The sequence below is a fragment of the Primulina tabacum genome, chromosome 13 (assembly GCF_025594145.1).
Source record: "Primulina tabacum isolate GXHZ01 chromosome 13, ASM2559414v2, whole genome shotgun sequence".
NCBI lineage: Eukaryota > Viridiplantae > Streptophyta > Magnoliopsida > Lamiales > Gesneriaceae > Primulina > Primulina tabacum.
The window spans coordinates 34,393,932-34,413,274 of record NC_134562.1 but is presented as its reverse complement, the minus strand read 5'-3'; the positions used below and the strand labels follow the sequence as shown (position 1 = coordinate 34,413,274).

At 33.8% G+C, this 19,343-nt stretch overlaps 2 protein-coding genes across 2 annotated transcripts; both read left to right on the top strand.

Annotated features, from left to right (window-relative positions):
• The first annotated feature begins 349 nt into the window (after positions 1-349).
• LOC142522053 (auxin response factor 3-like) lies at positions 350-4,090 on the top strand. Its single transcript, XM_075625222.1, has 11 exons — positions 350-1,004; positions 1,073-1,129; positions 1,676-1,855; positions 1,975-2,059; positions 2,135-2,225; positions 2,301-2,462; positions 2,716-2,835; positions 2,903-2,981; positions 3,067-3,229; positions 3,330-3,885; positions 3,967-4,090. The coding sequence occupies exons 1-11, from the start codon at positions 705-707 to the stop codon at positions 4,088-4,090; spliced, it is 1,917 nt and encodes a 638-aa protein (XP_075481337.1). The 5' UTR covers positions 350-704.
• A 7,266-nt stretch (positions 4,091-11,356) lies between these two features.
• LOC142522052 (glutaredoxin-C9-like) lies at positions 11,357-11,797 on the top strand. Its single transcript, XM_075625221.1, has one exon. It carries the CDS (start codon positions 11,357-11,359, stop codon positions 11,795-11,797), a length of 441 nt encoding a protein of 146 aa, XP_075481336.1.
• Positions 11,798-19,343: the final 7,546 nt, after the last annotated feature.

Below are 19,343 nucleotides of genomic sequence, written 5' to 3'. Positions count from 1 at the left end.
TTTTTTTTGTTATTTCATGACTAATAAATTATATTCTTCACATCATTTATTATTTTGAGACTCATGTCCTAACTTGAAATTTTGTTATTTTTAAATTCTTTATTGTGTATATTATTTAATCTATTAATAACTTGATATAATTAAAAATATACTAAAAGCTAAAAATAATTTTTTATCATTTTTTTAATTTTTAAACCTTGATATATATATATATATATACCTCAGATTATTATTGTTACATCCATTCAAGAATCGAACACCCTTCGTCAACTCCCAAAATCTCTCCCATAAACACATCTCACTGTGTGATACAGTAGAAATAAATACATACAATATATACATTATCTAATCCTCTGTTTCCATTCACACACTCTCTGCCAGCCCCACTCACACATCCTCCCACAAGAGCCTGTTTCCTCCACCCTGCAGTTGCAGCGCTGCTTTTTTCATCATCTACTTCTGCAACTTGCAGGTCGCCTTTATTGCAGGAGTAAACAATTTATGTTCGATTTTTTTTTGACAGAGAAGGGACTCCCGTCTTTTTAGTGAGGGAAAACGATGTGTTAATTGCTTTGCTCAGTGAAAAAGGTCCCATCTTTTCTCTCAGCTTCGCTCTGTGTGGCGTTTAACGTACACTCACATGATAATTTTCCCATTTCTTCCATTTTTTATGATTTTTGTCGGTCAGAGTTAGTGTGATCAATATGACGTGCGGATCAATCGATTTGAACATTCTAAATAATGAAGATGGAACGGCGTCGCTGTATGGTTCCCCCCCCTTGTCGGGGGTCTCCGAAAAAACCGGACTGGTGAAGACGTTGGCGCCAGCGGTGTGCATGGACCTGTGGCACGCCTGCGCCGGGCCACTGAGTTCGTTGCCTAAGAAAGGAAGCGCCGTCGTTTACTTTCCCCAGGGACATTTGGAACACCACCACGAACTCCCGGCGGTGACTTATGATCTTCCTTCTCACGTTTTTTGTCGCGTCATTGACGTCGAACTCCAGGTACAGATTTGGTCTTTTTTCCTTATCTTTGCCTCTCCATACTGAAAGTTCTGATTTTTAATTGTTAGGCGGACGCAAATAATGACGAGGTTTATGCTCTAGTTTATTTAGTTCCTGACCAACAGGTACGAGAAATGCTCGTCTGAGTATCGCATTGTTCGTTTAACCGCATTGTGTAAACGTGAGTCTTCGTGTTTATGATGAAAATCTAAAAATCAGCACATTTTAAGGCATTCCCTCGTTGATCCGAACATGTATATCTTTGTTTTCTTTTTCTTTCTGATTTATTTATGTAAAAAGAGTTGTGAGGTTGTCGTCTAGTGTATCTTGGGCATTTCAACTCCAAATTTTGAAATCTGACGTCGGCCGTCTTTTTCTTGATTTCGGATATGGAGATCATGCGATATTACTATATTTATACGAAGCTAGCAGAGAGTCTACGTAGTATTGGTGTTACACGAGAATGCTTTTTAAATGCAGTAACTTTACCTACTTTGAGAATCAAATTCATGGCGTTCTTTTCATGGTAAAATGGCCTTTTTTCACACATAAATAGAAAATATTCCATTTTTCCCTTTCGAAAAACTACAAAGAGCTCGGATGTTGTCAATGCTGGGCCTTTCTTTAGTATTAATATGGTGATTTAAGCGCATTAAATTCATTTCCCGTAGATTGAGCAAAAATGGAGAGATGGTATTATAGAAGCTGAGGTGGAAGATGAAGATGCCGAAGACGCTTTGAAGCCTCTGACACCTCACATGTTCTGTAAAAGTCTAACTGCTTCTGATACCAGCACTCATGGTGGCTTCTCTGTTCCTCGTCGAGCTGCTGAGGATTGTTTTCCTCTTCTGGTATTGATATTGCCAATATCTCCTTTCATTTCGTAATTCTTAGCAATTTTGATTCTCATTAAATTCCGTACATGTCTTCGATTTGTTTGAAAGAGGAATCTTACCGTTTTTGTTTTTAGGACTATAAGCAGCAAAGACCTTCACAGGAGCTTGTGGCTAAGGATTTACATGGCGTGGAGTGGAAATTCCGGCATATCTACCGGGGTAGTTCTTAAATATTTGTTCTATTACTGGTTTTTATGCAAGATCCATCCTGACTTGATTTTTTTTCCGGATCAGGTCAGCCTCGAAGACATTTGCTGACATCAGGTTGGAGTGCATTCGTCAATAATAAGAAGCTCGTTTCCGGAGATGCGGTGCTTTTCTTGAGGTTTGAATCACTTCAAATTGATGGTTTATTTTTTTAAAAAAAAAATTCTTGTTAACTTGGAATCATATACTGCAGAGGCAATGATGGAGAGCTGAGGCTTGGAGTACGTAGATCTGCTCAAGTTAAAAGTGGTGGTATTCTTGCTCATGGTATCCAACAGTTCAATTCCAGCAGCATTTCTGAAGTAGTGAATGCCACATCAGTGCAGAGCAATTTTAGCATTTTGTACAATCCTAGGTACTTCAAATTACTGGTAGAAACTCTTAATCTGTTAATTCTAGAAGTATGAAGCCAAGGATCTGTTTAGTACCTGAATTGGCTTCGATGTATAACGCCTTTTGGTTTATCTTTGTCTTGTAACTGCAATGTTCCAATATTGCCTCCCCTGAAGCTACATTTACACGTGGGGTTGCATCAATGGAGTCTTTCCATAACTTTGTATTATCTATTTTTCCGATTGAGAAATCTGAATTTTAAGGTTGTTTTGCAGGGCCCATTCATCTGATATTATAGTGCCATATCATAAGTTCTCCAAGAGTGTTTCGCAATCGATTTTGTCTGGAACTAGATTCAAAATCCATCATGAAACGGAAGATTCTTCTAACAGAAGGTTCGTTATGCCAGATTTTTTCGCCGCTCCATAAAATTGAGTATCCAGAGAATTGATTGTATTTTAGTCACGGCAGTGGGCTCGTTATTAGCGTCAGTGATGCGGATCCTATGAGGTGGCCTGGTTCAAGATGGAAGTGCTTATTGGTATGTGGTTTTCTTCCATTCTGGCTTTTTCTTGTTTTTATTTTATTTTAATTTATTGAACATTGAATTTAAATGTCCTTTGCAGGTAAAATGGGACGATTCAGAGGGAAATAGCCATTCTCGGGTTTCCCCTTGGGAGATCGAACCATCCAGTCCGGTGTCAGGACCGAACAGCTATGTGTTACCCGGCTCCAAGAGAAGTAGGATCAGCTTTCTTGAAACAGAAAGAGATTTTCCAATTCCCAGAGGTCTCTACTTTCCTGTTGCTTTGCTTTTTACCTCTTGTTTACATATTTATTCGTCAGCGTTAAAATTTTCACATATTTTATTGAATTCTTGAATTTTCAGACTTTGTGGATCATGTAAGGTTCCAAAAGGTCTTGCAAGGTCAAGAAGTACAAAAATTTCGAATTCCATTCGCTGTGCTGGAAACTCCTACTCGCCCTCCAATTTCTGACACCCGGTGCTTTCCGGGTCTTGTTTTTTCAAGAATTCATGCCGATTCGGAGAGTCCCTCGCTGAGCACTGCCGTGATAAATGATAACTTCCGGGGCCAAAAGGTCTCGCAAAGTCCAGAAACCTTGTCGAATCTGGCGCATGGAAGAATCCCCGAAACCAACCAAGACCCGGGAAGCAGGTCTGCTACTTTACAAAACCAAGTTCAGACCCCAAATCGTGCAGTTTATACATCCACTAATCACCTCCCGCCGACCCTTTTACCAAGTTCATCTCCATCTTCTGTTCTGACAGCGCAGCAATCAAATTCTATTCCACCTCGATTCATGCCGTTTTTGTTCGGCAATCAGAAGAAGCTCGAGACTAACAATTTTTCCTGTTTTCCCCAAAATGGTCCAAGAAATTCAGCATCTTCAAAGAGCACCAATCATCTGCTTAACGACACGAGGTTCTCACGTTCTCCACTCCAATCCCCACCATTATTTGGAGACAATAAGAAATTCACTTCGGTGTGTACAAAAAGTTGCAGGCTCTTCGGATTTTCTCTGACTGAGGGAAATGTCGGCGCAAGTAGGGGAGACAATCAAACTTCACCACCTTGTGGCCATGAAACTAAACTTCTGTCTTCGCAACCCTATCTATTTTTTAAATGAAAAGTAATATTTCTATGTTATGTTTATTTGCTATGATAAACATAATATTATACTAATAATCATATTAAAACAATTTAATATATTGTTTTACTCAATTTACTAATTTTTATTTTTAAACAACAAATAAAATTTATACACAATAATTTTGATAAATTAAAATAATTTACATGTGAATTAATAAAAATTTACATTTTTCAATAAAAATCACAATCTCAATTTAACAAATACAATTAAAAAGAATATTTTTAATTATAGGCAGAGAGCAAAATTGTAACTTCTCACTTAATAATCGTAATTTCAATCATAAAATTAATCAATCAAAGTAAACATGTTATTGCTTATACATCATTATTTCACATCCTATAAAATCAGTTTAATAATCTGAGTACAATTTATCAAGTATAATTACATCTCACTAAATAAACGCAGCCTTAGCATAAAATGTATTACGTTTTCATAAATCGAATATTTAAAGATTTGTAACGGTTTCACATGAGTTTTGTGAAGTTATAAATTCTTTAAAAATTATGATACTTGCATCCAATAGAGAAAAAAATAAAAACTACTAATATCTACAATCGAATTTGCTGTTAATTAATTAGATTATAGTTTGTGACTGATTAAGATTTTAAATTATAATTTCAGGATAAATTAAATTTGACATGATGCTATTTTTATTGTTATAATATATTATTGTGAGATTTTCGATTACTGACAAAACAAAATTGAATTATAATATGCAATATTTTAATGATAAAAACTTGTGTGAGACGGTCTCACGGATCGTATTTTGTTAGACGGATCTCTTATTTGAGTCATCCATGAAAAAGTATTACTTTTTATGCTAAAAATATTACTTTTTATTGTGAATATCGGTAGGATTTCCCCGTCTCACATTTTTATTGTGATTATATGTAAGATTGACATGTCTCAAATATAAATATTCGTGAGACCGTTTTACTATAGACTTATTCTATTTTAATTTAATAGAACGTAAGATATTGTTAAATAGTGATTGAATCTTTTTAGAATTTTTTCTTAAATGTTCTGAAAAATCAAATAAATCAACAGTCATCGATAAAATATAAAATAATTTAAATTCTTACACCATTAAAATGGCTTTTACATCGATCAAAGGGTGCAATAAATCAATTCTATTTCAGTTTTTTTTTATATAAATAAAATAAATTATAGGACAATTGCATCTATCTCTACGGAGGTTTATCGTATTTACAAAAAAATTCAACTATATTTAAATATTACAAGTATATCTCACGAGGTTTAAGAAAAATAAAAAATAAATCCAATAATTTTTAAAATCACAAACTATCTATCAGGATTGTATTCACTCTACACATTACAATCTTATATTTCTACAAGTAGGTCTCTTGTGAGACGATCTCACGAATCTTTATTTGTGAGAGGAGTCAATCATATCGATATTCACAATAAAAAGTAATACGCTTAGCATAAAAAAGTAATATTTTTTCATGGATGACCCAAATAATAGGTTCGTCTCACAAAATACGATTCGTGAGACCGTCTCATACAAGTTTTTCCCTATTTCTACTATGTAATGTTATAAGATATCATATTTATTTGTTACTTTTAAAAAAATCAAAAGAGTTATATTTATGTTTTTTTTTTGTCAAGATGAAAAATATCGAAGGAGATAAATGTAATAAAATTTTGATTAAAAAAATCTTATATAATACTAAATGTTAAGGAAATGTTACATTTCCTTAAAAAAAACATGAAAATGGCATAGTCCAGACATGAAAATATATTATATCTTGCACCTAACTTCCCGATGACGACTTGACACAGGCGATACAGGTCCAAGTACAATAATTTTAGTCAGTCGCACTTTAAAAGGACGATAAAATAAAATAATTGATTTAAATTTCTTACTATTATGCCACATTTAATTGATGGCTTTCATTTATTAAATCACAGTCGAAACGTTCGACTCTCGTGCCATGTAAATATTTTCCACATTTGTTGTTTAACGAGTTAATTATGTCTATATTTATAATAAAAAAATATTTTTAACATAAAAAGTAATATTTTTTTTATAAGAGACCCTAATTGAATATCGATTTCACAAAATTGACTTATGAGACCAGATCGTCTCACGAAAGTTTTTGAGAAAAATGTAATGTTATTCTATATAAATGGACCTGATGGAGAATACATAGAACTATACTCTTGATCATATGTTATTTTTAGCAAGTCTACATTGATATAATCTCACAAATTTATATCTGTGAAACAGATCGATTCGTTCTAATTCAAACATTGGTTGAAAATTAACATTTTTGACATAAAAATTGATATTTTCATGGGTCAGGTCGGATAAAATATATGTTACACAAAATTTACACGTGAGATAATCTTATAATTATTTTTTATATTAATTTTAGTTTCAATTCATATATATTAAATAAAATTGTTTAAATGCTGTATGTTTATATACATGAAAAATGGAATGACATATAGAACAGAATTCTATACTTCTAGATGTTGAAATTGAATCTATAAAATCGAAATCGAATCTCTGAAATCCAGATTAAATTTTGTTATTGTCAAACAAGGGGAAATGACATACATGAAAAATATGACCTCAAGGCATCAAAATAAAGCGCAAGGACTTGTTATCTATCGCACGTAATTTAAAACAAGGTGCAACTAAATGTATATTTAATGGGTAGCTCTACTATGAGGTTGAATCACAATCTATATTTGTGAAACTGATCGACTCGATTCATATTTATGGTAAAATATAATATTTTTTACATAAAAATAATAATATTTTTTCCATGAATTAGTTCAGTTCCAAGACCCGTGATACAAATTTGACATATTAATAATATTATTCTTGAAATAAGGGTTTTTTTTTCTTCTTGTTTGTTTATTAAAATCATGTTCTTAAGATTGTACTAGGTTTGAATAAATTTATATGGGAAAATAAATTTAATTTGGAGCTGCTAAACTAAAATGGATTTTAAATGAATTAATTCAAACATAATAAGATATGACGATATACTCTGCTATATTTTATGCTTCAAATTGTCTCATAATTTGCTAATAAAAAAAACACCTTTGCACAAATGCTAATGAATTTACGTGGAAGGATTTATAATTCATCATTCCCATAATTTATTCAGATGTAATTATGCAATGGTGATTAGTTGAAGAGTAGGTCTCTTGTGAGACGGTTTCACGAATCTTTATTTGTGAGACAGGTCAATCCCACCGATATTCACAATAAAAAGTAATATTTTTTCATGGATGACCCAAATAAGAGATCCGTTTCACAAAATACGACTCATGAGACCGTCTCACTGAGTTTTTGCCATAGTTGAAATACATTCTAGGTAATTAGCATCTCAAATCTATCAAAAAATTTCGTTTTCAAATCAAATTATTTGATTGAAATAAAAGATCAACAAATAAATATAATGTTTGTAAAAGATTATTTTAAGTATTTTTAAATTTATGACCATTATAATATTTAAAAAATTATTATGTAAAAGGTACACTGTAACGTACCGTACTTTTACTATTCAAAATTTGCGGAAAAATTTAAAATTTTCTTAATTGAAACGTGAACATTCAAAATTCGATAAAGGAGATAAACTGTACGTCCCACAAGTTGTTGCAACAAAAGATTTGAAATTTAAAGTTTGACAAAAGTATTGAATGTTTTCATAAAACTTAAAACATGGCGGTCCTCGGGTCTAGCATCCCGCTCAGTCCAAGCCTGCTCCTTGGTCCCCACCTCCAGCCTCCTCATAAACATCCTCACCTGCATCGATCAAGTCTAGTGAGTCTAAAGACTCAACGCGTATAAACTTGGAGTAACAAATAATACGTAATAAAACCACATGCAACTTTAAAATAGAACGTACATACTTGAAACTTGAACTTACACTAAACATGATCATACGTACATAACTTAGACGTGCCATAACGTGAAAACTTTCATAAACATACTTGCATACTTGAACATACATAAACATACATAAACTTCATTATTTTGCGTAGAGGCATGTTTCAAAGCAAGTGACCCACAACATAAATCGTCTGATCAGACTAAACCACAGTACTGGGCTGACAGGGGCGAACCCACTGCCACATACATTAGATCCCCGTTCATGCTTTAACGGGTGGATTGGTCCCCGTTCATGCTTTAACGCTTTCCAATCCTGATCTTAACCCGTTCATGCTTTAACGGGGTGGGTTGGTCCCCATTCATGATTTAACGCTTTCCAACCCCATACATAAATTGGTCACAAGACATTTAGCATACCTCAAAAACCTAAAAATATTTTCTTGCACGTCAACATACTTACTTGGCGTTGAGGGATTCGTTGGATTTCATTTGGGGCCGCTGCTGCACATACTAACATGAATTTAAAAGCTTAACTTGCATAAATTAGACGTAGGTATTCGTACTTACGTTCAAGCTCAATCTTTTCCTTAGGACGTTCTAAATTCCCGTGACTCGACTTTGTTAAACATTGCACTAAACCATGACCTGAAATCCCAACTGACCCCTAAGAAAATTCCCAAAAGACTGGAGTACACGGACCCCGTGCACCCCTCCGGGTCCGGGTCCGTGTAGATATTGTGTCTGTATACTCGAAGAAAAAGAAGGGCACGCACCTCGTGTCAGGATCCGTCTAAGGGTCCGTCTAGGCTAGGTAAAAAGACACCGAAAAGAAGTGAGGACACGGACCCCATGCTAGGGTCCGTCTACGGGTCCATCTAGTCTCTAGAATTTGGCACCGCGAAGGAAATAAAGACATGGACCCCGTGCCCTGGTCCGTGAGGGGGTCCGTGTACCTACGGGAAGTGCAAACTCACGAAATTTCAATACACGCGATGCTTATCATTCTAGACTCGATTGTACAGGCCATGAACCGACACCCCGAGACCCATCCTAATATACCCTAATATTGAACCAACCTCGTACAAACACCCCAAATCCACAATATCCAACCTACGACACGATACAACTCAAAACATGGAATTTGACACCAAATTGTTTCCTACGACTCCTAACGAGTTCAAGTGCCTATTGACACTCACCAGCATACCAAATATCAACCCAACGTCATACTAAGCATACCTATATGCAGCAACGATCACCATCGATCCCCAACGAAGCCTGCAACAGTAAAATCTCAAGAACACGTTAATAAACATATTTTTCTGAAAATGCAGTTTGAGCAGTCCCACAAAAAACCTCATAAATCACTCAATTTTTATCCAAATGTTTCGAGTTTACTGTCAAATCGAAGGTATCGAAAAGTTCTACAATTTTCGTGTTGAAATTTTTCTCAAAAACACGATCAAAAAATCGCAATATTTAAAAAGACAGCAAAATTGAAAATTTTAGATCTAAAATGGTTTCAAAAGTGTTCTAAACATAATTGGTCAAACTTCTACGCATCACACATGTATTTTTACGTATAAATAACAACACAACACATAATATAACGAAACCAATGCAGCAATAACAGAATATACATGCCTTTTGATGATTTGAAATACCGTAACGACAATATCGAAGCGGGAACGAAGCGAGGCTTGATCCGGGACGATAGTGGCTCGATTTTTATTGCACAAAAATGACGAAAACTCGCTGGAAATTACAGAGGGAAGGGGCGGCTGCTGTATGAGGAAGAGCCCTAGGTTTCTTCTCTTTCAAAATAATAAAACTGAATTGGAATAGGTGTGTGTGTGTGTTGAACAGTTTCAGTGTGTAAAATGTGTGATTAGATAATTAGGGAGAGTAAAATTTGCTTAATCAATAATTAGCAAGGTAATTAAAATATTACTCCCCACTAACCTCTAATAAAATTATTTAATTTAAATAAAATGCACAAGTTTTAAATCTTTAAAAGTTTAAAATTCATAAAATCATTAATTAAATAAATTAGACTTTAAAATGCTTAAACTGTAATTAAACCTTTTAAAATGCCCCATACCCAACTTAAAATAAAATGACACGTTTTAAAATTATAAAAAAAGGTCCCCGTCTCATCTCCTCGACCCCGCCTCGAGTAATCGCCTGAAACATGAAACTTGAAAAAACATTTTAACGTGTATCACATAAACATTAAAATAATACAATTTAAATAAATCATGCATCACTAAAATTAATTTAATTTAAATAAATGATTTGAGCATTAAATAAATGCATGGATTTTACGTGTACTGATTTTTGAATGGGTTTTACTTGTAATGATTTTTGGACACCACGGTACACACATTAGCTAATTGTTACCAATAAAGACTGATGACCGAATAGCGACTTCAGAAGCCGTCGGTGATCGGACTTCGCTAATCGCAACTTCGAGTGTGCTCTTTATCCAAATTGGTGATGTTACAGCACGTCACCAACAGTATCCATGACGTCGTGATCAACGTCATGATTGATGTCTGTTTGGACATGGAAATTATCTATTCCGACGTTAACCTAAATCGATTTATTTTATTTTTCAAAATTGAAGTGGAGAAAATTTAATGAATATTGTTCAATTTGTAACCATGATATTGATGTGAAAATTTAATTAAAAAATATAGAAATCCAATTTGTCATTCAATTTATCCGTAAAACCCAACTAGCAAGTTGTCTGTGGGGTATGTTTTTCAAACTTCGAAAATATGATACTATGCCAAAAGTTCAAAATAATATGTTAAAAAATTATTTATGTGTCTTTTCTCACTCAATTTCAGTGAGACTTTCCTGTAAAAATTATCCAAAAATATTAACTTGATTTTTTTTCCTTTTTTCACGTACACTCATTTAATTATATATACATGAAATAAAAAAAATTGTTGCAAAAAATAAATTATGCAAATAACTTATTTTCTGAAGCTAATATTTTAAGGCAAAAACTTGTATGAGACGGTCTCACGGGTCGTATTTTGTGAGACGAATCTTTTATTTGGGTCTTCCATAACAAAATATTACTTTTTATGCTAAGACTACTACTTATTATTGTGAATATCGGTAGGATTGACTTGTTTTACAAATAAAGATTCGTGAAATCGTCTTAAAAAAACCAACTTTTATTGTATATAAATATAGATAAATATTTCATATAAAGGAAGCAATTTTATAATAATATAATAAATTTTTTTTGAGAGAATAATATAATAAATAATTCCTTTGTAAACTCCTATATATATTCACGCCACCACACAGCTATCCATCTCCCCTGTTTGCTCCCTCTCCCACAATAACATCAAGCCATGGAACAATCAATCTCGCACGGAATATTGTTTCCCACAGACACCGCCGTGGCCAATTGCTCATCAACACCTCCGCCAGCGACGGCCGACCCATGGGGTGAGGCGATAAACACCGAAAGTATTAGAAAAGTGGTGGCCGAGAATGCGGTGGTGGTATTTGCTAGAAAGGGCTGCTGCATGTGCCACGTGATCAAGCTTTTGCTGCATGGACATGGAGTCAAACCCGCGATATTTGACGTTGACGAGCAGAATGAAGCTGCCGTGACCAACGAGCTGTTCAAGCTCATCGGCGAAGTGGGATCTGGAAAAGCCGCCTATCCGCAGTTGCCGGCGGCTTTCGTCGGAGGAAAATTGATCGGTGGGCTAGAGAAAGTAATGGGCGCCCATATTTCTGGAGAATTGGTGCCTATACTAAAGGAAGCCAGAGCTCTATGGCTTTGACTCGGTCCTTTTTTTCGGCCGTCTGATAATAATAAAAAAAAAAAGTGTGAAGAAAACCCAAAATCATACCTTGGTTTTGTAATCTCGCAATTTAAAGAAGTCTCGAAAAAATTGAAGGGATAAGAATTGTGAAGCTGGGTTGGTGAAAATCATATCATCCGCATCTCTTTTCGATTTTGCTTTGTATTTGCAACTGAACGTACAGCAATAGTGGGCCTCGTATTATTATTCATGGTTTTGCGTTATTGCTTTATGTTTTGGATTATTGATTAATTTTATCGAGTTTGCTATATTCATGGTAAAAAAACTTCAACTCTCTCAGAACTTTTGCTTTCATTATATTAATTAAAATGTTTATCTGACTTCCAATATTTTTTTATTTTTATACATCAATTATTTTAAGCCTTGTACATTTTGAGGTCATGATGAAACTGGTAGTCAATACATTGGAAACTCGTTTTCTCTCAAAACTCATAATCAATACAGTGCTGTTCCACTCGGATTCGTGCTCCCAAGTTGGAGATATTTCTAACACTTAATATACTTACTCTGCTTATGAAAATCATGCGTTTAACATGTGCAACAACATCAAGCTTCTCGATGAGAAATATATCCACTTACAAATATGTTAATAGAATTAAAGAGAAATAAAAAGTTAGAAAAAAAGGAGAAGAAATCATATGTTATTTCGTGTTTGGGAAATTTGTAAAAATCTTCTTTGTATGGTTTTTAATTTTTGTTTCTTGTCCTGTAATTAAGCAAATATGTGTATGTACAATTTTACTTTTAGTCATTTTTTTTCGTCATAATAGGAATACGACATTGAACATTGTTGACGTGGTTGTCTGGCTATCATTTTGTCGGCACTCCAAATTAATCAAATATGTATATATATAATTTTACTTTTAGTCTTTTTTATCATAATACGAATATGTCTTTGAATATTGTTGATGTGGTTGTCTGACTGACATTATGTCAGCACTCCAAATTAATCAAATATGTATATATATAATGTTACTTTTAGTCATTTTTTTCATCATAATATGAATACGACTTTGAATATTGTTGACGTGGTTGTTTGGCACCACTCCAAGAAAAAAATGAAAAGTTTTTTTAGAAAGAGAACATATTATTTTACTATACCAGATTTTGACTACTTCCGATAAGCATGACAAAGGAACGACGAGTCTGGGTAATTCCAAGACCTGGTCCACCAAGAAAACATTGAACCCGCAGATCTGTTACACATTAAAAAAAATCTTAGAATCAATATATTCATCAAATTTAAATCCTAACCAAAACATTTTAAACAACAAAGACGGAAATATTGTGAATTAAAGTTAATTATTAGGACATTCATTATTTTAAACTCCACTAGAACTCGTTCTGTCAAGACCTGTTTGTAAACCTGTTTGATCAGGTTTCGACCTATTTCGTTTAATGCGTGGTTCGGTCATCCCTAATTACATAACTAAATATCAAAACAACTCAAATTACAAGTCTTTTCTTTTTCTTTTTTCCCAATTATTTGTCTTTTTATGTTCCTCTTTATTACGTAGTTTTTTTCAGGATATAATAGGGGGTATGAGATTTTTTCCTAACCAAACCCATACATATGTAAGCGAGAGGTGATTTTGTGAAGGCCAAATAAAAAATCACCAAGAAAAACAAACAAAATAGCATCACAACATCACATTTCATGCATATATACGTACTTAAAATTCTTTATCGACATATTTGATTACTACTACGTTAAAATTTTCAACCCTAAATTTCAACTATGTTACTGACACAAGAAACTGATCAAGTGGCTTCATGCGCATGTAATTTCGATTGTTATATTTTAATATTTTTCAATACCAAAATTTATGTCCGAATTTATACATTAATGTACTTTATTTTCTCATAAAATAAGGATAATTCGAGAATGAATTTGATTTGTTTTACATATTAGAAATAATTTTTGTAAATTCTCGTACTAAATAATATATGTTTAATTTTTTAGGGCATGTGTGGATTTATTTATTTATTTTAAAAATGAAGCTCAAGACATAAAGAAGTTTGCAGAGATGGCTGCCTCAACAATCAAATATGGAGACAGATAAAGATTGTTGAGTGTAACAAGAGAATGCTTTATATTTTCCACCATAGCACATTTTATGGCCAACAACACTGCCTTTCTCCATCATCTACACTTCTACTATCTTCACAATTATTTCTGTTTCTGTGCGTAAAATTGTAGATGAAATATAATTTTATATTATTCATTAATATTTAATTTTTGCGCTTTAAAATAAATAGAAATATATTATTACTGAAAATATAGTATTTCAAATTATAAAATAAAATTATAAACTATGAATTATTATAAATAATACAAAAAAACAACAATATTTACTCCTTTTTGAAAATCTGAGAGAAAATTTAAAAATAACAGGGATATTTTAGGTAAATAAAAATGAGCATGTCTCTTGTGAGACGGTCTCACGAATTTTTATCTGTGAGACGGGTCAACCCTACCGATATTCAAAATAAAAAGTAATATTTTTTCATGGATGACCCAAATAAATATCCGTATCACAAAATACGACCCGTGAGACCGTCTCACACAAATTTTTGTCAATAAAAATATATTCCACCGACCATATCAAGCTTATGTAATATAGATGTATTATTTGAAACCATTTTTTTAATTTATATATACATAAAAAAAAAACTTATTTGAAACCTTTTATTGTACAACTCCCACTAACATTCATCGACAACTTGTAGTTGACAGCACCACATGCTGTGAGATAAACCTGACGTCACAATAAAATTATTAAAATTGATACATTGTGCAATATTATATAAAATACGACAACATTGTGAGCAAAGAAGATGGCACACATGAGGTAGGTCCACAATTAACCTAATTTTTTTTCAACACTTATCTATGTGGTATAATAACATTAGACAAAAACTCGTCTGAGACGGTCTCACGGGTCATATTTTGTGAGACAGATCTCTTATTTGGGTCATCCATAAAAAAAGTATTATTTTTTATGCTTAGAGTATTACTTTTTATTGTGCATATTGGTAGGGTTGAATCGTCTCACAGATAAAGATTCGTGAGATCGTCTCACAAGAGACCTACTCATAACATTATCTTCGAGCATGTTTATAATTCATATGATATAATAATCCCGAGTTTAACATAAGATATCAGGTCGATATTCAATTATAACAAACTAATCTCTTGATAAATAAAAGATTACATTCGACGACACAAGAATCTCATAAATTTCTCAGCATTCTAATCGAACATTTAACAAGGTAACTAAACAAATTATATGTAGTAGATGTAATAACTCACAGCACATTGACCACCACGAGTTTTAAAACTCATAATGCATGCTGCTAATATACCGTCGACAAAAAGAACACTCAGCTCTAACCAAATCTGATCCGCTCGTTCAAATTCGACGTTGATGTCAAACAACCACCATTTTATAGCATAGATGGTAAAACGTAAAAGGGGATAGGAGCCAAAATCAGCTAATTGACGATGAAAATAGTGGTTCGAGATACGTCACATTGTCGAACATGTAAAAAAAAAAACCACAGAAATAGAGCAGATTTAAAATTCATTTGAATTATTTTCATCGGAACTAAATATAACAAGTAAGAAGCAAATTTAGTGGAAGTGTTAGACTATAGTAGGCCATGCCCAATTTCTGCAGAACCGAACTAGTCGAAGGAAGCCCAAAATGTTGGCATCTCTTTGACTTTTTGACAATGCACGTGAAATCAATTCTTTCGATCAACTAAAAAAAATTGGCCAATTATAATCGTTACAAGGATTTGAATAGTAAGGAATCGGATTTTTTTGGTTTAAAAATTGAAAAATAATGGTGGTAGAGTTACGGTATCCATACTGCATAGAAACTTTATTGTTTGAGCATATCTGGTAAAGCATATTTGTGGTATGGTATGGCAGTGATAAAGTCAGAAATATGGTTTTGTCCGGGTTAGAATTTTAAATTCTAAAATTTTTTAATATTTTAAATTGATCTACCTGATCTAATATCATATTTTTTCAAAATTATACAAAATTTACATATATATTTATTTTAAAAAAAAATTAGGTTGCCCGGGTATACATGCATGTGGCCACTGTTTGAGGGTATGGATAAATGATGTGTGTATTATAATTTTATACATATTCAATGTTAGTCTCGTTTTTGGGTGATTCCAAATTCATTTTATGACGTATCATAAGTTAGTCTTGGAACGAGTACGACATCACATATTTCCAATCAACATTGCGATAAATTTTGTCATTATGCTCATTAAAGGTAAACAAAAAAAATCTTACAAATTCAAAATTTCCAAAAAAAAAAAAAAAGAAATATAAACCAATGTAGAGATAATAATGTACAAAGATGGATAATATATTGTTTAATATGTTTTTATTTTGCAAGATTATAATGTTTAATATTTTATAAAAAATTTAAGTATTGTTGCAAAATCTAAATCAATCATAGTTGTCAAATGATCCGTAGAATTTCATTAATATTATTCTTATCATATGTTTATCATATTAGTGGAGAGAGAGATTTAATGCAACTGATATATGATGTTATTACTGTCGGCAGATCAAGTTGGAAATAATTATTGATGGGGTCAGGTAAATAAATTAGCACATATTTGTTGAATTCATCCCGTCAAAGAAACGTGGGTTGACCGCAGGAAAATTTGAAGATGAATTTTCATACACGTTTTTAACGCGTATTCACACTGACACAAAGTTCTATAAATAGAGCTTCATTCCTTCATTTCAAATTATCCCTTCTTCGAGTTTTCCCTCATCTTATAAGCATTTGAGTGCTTAGTTCTATAATATTTGTGAGGTGTTTTGTTCTCCTGTTTTAAGAGAGTGTGTTTTCTTTTTGGAAACACAGTGAGTGAGTTGTACACCACAAAATATTATAGTGGAAATCTTTTCATCTTGCCCGTGGTTTTTACCCTAATAATTTTTAGGGGTTTTCCACGTAAATCTCGGTGTTCAGTTTATTCTTTATTTTCGGCTTTTATTATCTAAAATTCCGCACGTGGGACCAACAAGTGGTATCAGAGCCTTGGTTTAAAATTTTTTAAAATTCTGAGTATGCTCTGTGGTTGCAGCCTAGACTGATCTTCCACATCAGAAAAGATTTTTTGAGATTTTTTATTTAAGGCGGGATTATTTTGTCCAGTCTACTAAAATTGTTGTAGACATAATGGCGGGAAGGTACGAGATAGCAAAGTTCAATGAAAGCACTTTTATGCTGTGGAAAATAAAGATACAAGCAGTTTTAAGAAATGAAAATTGCTTGGCGGCTATTGGAGATAGACCGGTGGAAGTTACGGATGATGGAAAGTGGAATGAGATGAATGATAATGTTGTTGCCAATTTACACTTGGCTATAGCAGATGAAGTTTTGTCAAGTATCTCTGAGATAAAATCAGCCAAAGTTATATGGGATACTCTGACAAAGATGTACGAGGTCAAGTCCCTACACAACATGATTTTCCTAAAGAGAAGGCTTTATACTCTTCGGATGGCGGAATCCTCATCGATGACCGACCATATCAACACACTAAATACTCTATTTGCCCAACTCACTTCCATTGGGCATAAAATAGGGGAAAATGAACGTGCGTAGCTTCTACTTCAAAGTCTACCAGTTTCATATGATCAACTTATCATCAACATTACCAACAATATTCTTATGGGCTTTCTAAGATTCGACGATGTCTTAACTGCGGTTCTCGGAGAAAAAAACCGGCGCAAGAATAAGGAAGATAGGTTGGTAACTTCGAAGGAGGCAGATGCTTTACCGATGATAAGAGGAAGATTTATGGGCCGTGACTCCAGTGGGAGCCAAAGACGAGGTAGATCAAAGTCCAGAAGTAAGAAGAAAAATTTTTACTGCTTCAAATGTGGCGGTAAAGGGCACTTCAAGAAAGAGTGTACGAGTATCGAGAAGAGTTCTCAAGGAAATGTGGCCAGCACTTCAGGCGGTGGTGAAATATTATTCAGCGAAGCGGCAACTGTTGCGGAAGGCAGGCACAAATTTTGTGACACATGGATTATGGATTCATGTGCGACGTGGCACATGACGTCTCGGAGAGAATGGTTTGATCATTATGAACAAGTCTCAGGAGGATCTGTATTCATGGGAAATGATCATGCCTTGGAAATCGCTGGGGTCGGTACTATCAAAATTAAAATGTTTGATGGCACAATTCGCACGATACAGGAGGTACGACATGTGAAAGGACTGACAAAAAATCTTTTGTCCTTGGGGCAATTGGATGACATCGGGTGCAAAACTCGTATCGAGAACGGGATCATGAAAATTGTGAAAGGCGCGCTTGTGGTTATGAAGGCGGAAAAAGTTTGTGGGGCCCTTAGCTCCTAATCGTTATTACAATGCAATCTGATTAGGGTTAACTAATTACAGCGGAAAACGAGTTTAAAATTTCTTTACAATGAGCCCAAAATATCTCTTCTATAACTTAAATACTGAAAATAGTATTTAATCTCAAATCATAAAACATGCCCACACGTAATCGAAACCAATCACATACAAACAACTCATATCCTCGGGACATGCCCCGGTATATAGATACATATACATATATACTGGGAACAATACATAAACATAAAACCTCAGCCCAAGCTGTGGCTCCCTCCAGAAGTACCCACTCCGGTCTCCTGAAATCCTGGAGTACCTGCCATTGTCCACACACAAAGACAACAACAGCCCCCCTTGGGGGTGAGCAAAGCTCCGTATGGAACAACCAATCATATATACCACAAGTATCTTAACAATGATATATGGTATGCAATGCATGTATGTCGTGGAGGTATCAGGTCAAATGCCCATCCACTGAGCATATGTCAGAATCAATCGAATCGCTATCAAATCAATGCTCGAGCTGGCACACCGGCCAATATGGGATACTCGTATGATAGCGTCGGCAAAGCGCCATCAAATCCCAAATCTCATATCCAATAATATGGGGCCACAATTTTCTATGCTTTATGGGTCATATAATACCGGCATAGCGATTGTGTTCACAAACCCCGGAATCCAATCCAATCATATCAGGGTATCCAAGGATCATAGCTCAACGTGCATGTCATGTATCGATGTATGCATAAAATGATGTGTGTTAACAAAACATTTATTTTATACATCGATATCTCAATCTCAATGTCATGTTTGCCACATCAATCGACAAATAAGGCATATAGACACATAATCTCATTCCAATCAATCAAATCAATCCGACATATATCATATAATACAGATACATGTCGTATGTTACCCGGTCGCAACATTCCTCAATTCTTCATTTCTAGTTGATGTAGCCTGAAGATATTGATATTACACTTTATCTACATCAATAACATACTCATTCCAATCAATAACATACTCCAAAATCATTAATATGAGTTTCAAATATCATTTGAAACTTCAAAAATTCATATCAAATTAAAATCAGATCATAATTC

Bases quoted from the DNA above. Each gene is read 5' to 3' on its own strand.
- LOC142522053 (XM_075625222.1), top strand. From the start codon at position 705: ATGACGTGCGGATCAATCGATTTGAACATTCTAAATAATGAAGATGGA. The intron at 1,130-1,675 runs GTACGAGAAATG...CATTTCCCGTAG, and splicing joins ATTTAGTTCCTGACCAACAG to ATTGAGCAAAAATGGAGAGA. The intron at 2,836-2,902 runs GTTCGTTATGCC...ATTGTATTTTAG, and splicing joins GAAGATTCTTCTAACAGAAG to TCACGGCAGTGGGCTCGTTA.
- LOC142522052 (XM_075625221.1), top strand. From the start codon at position 11,357: ATGGAACAATCAATCTCGCACGGAATATTGTTTCCCACAGACACCGCC.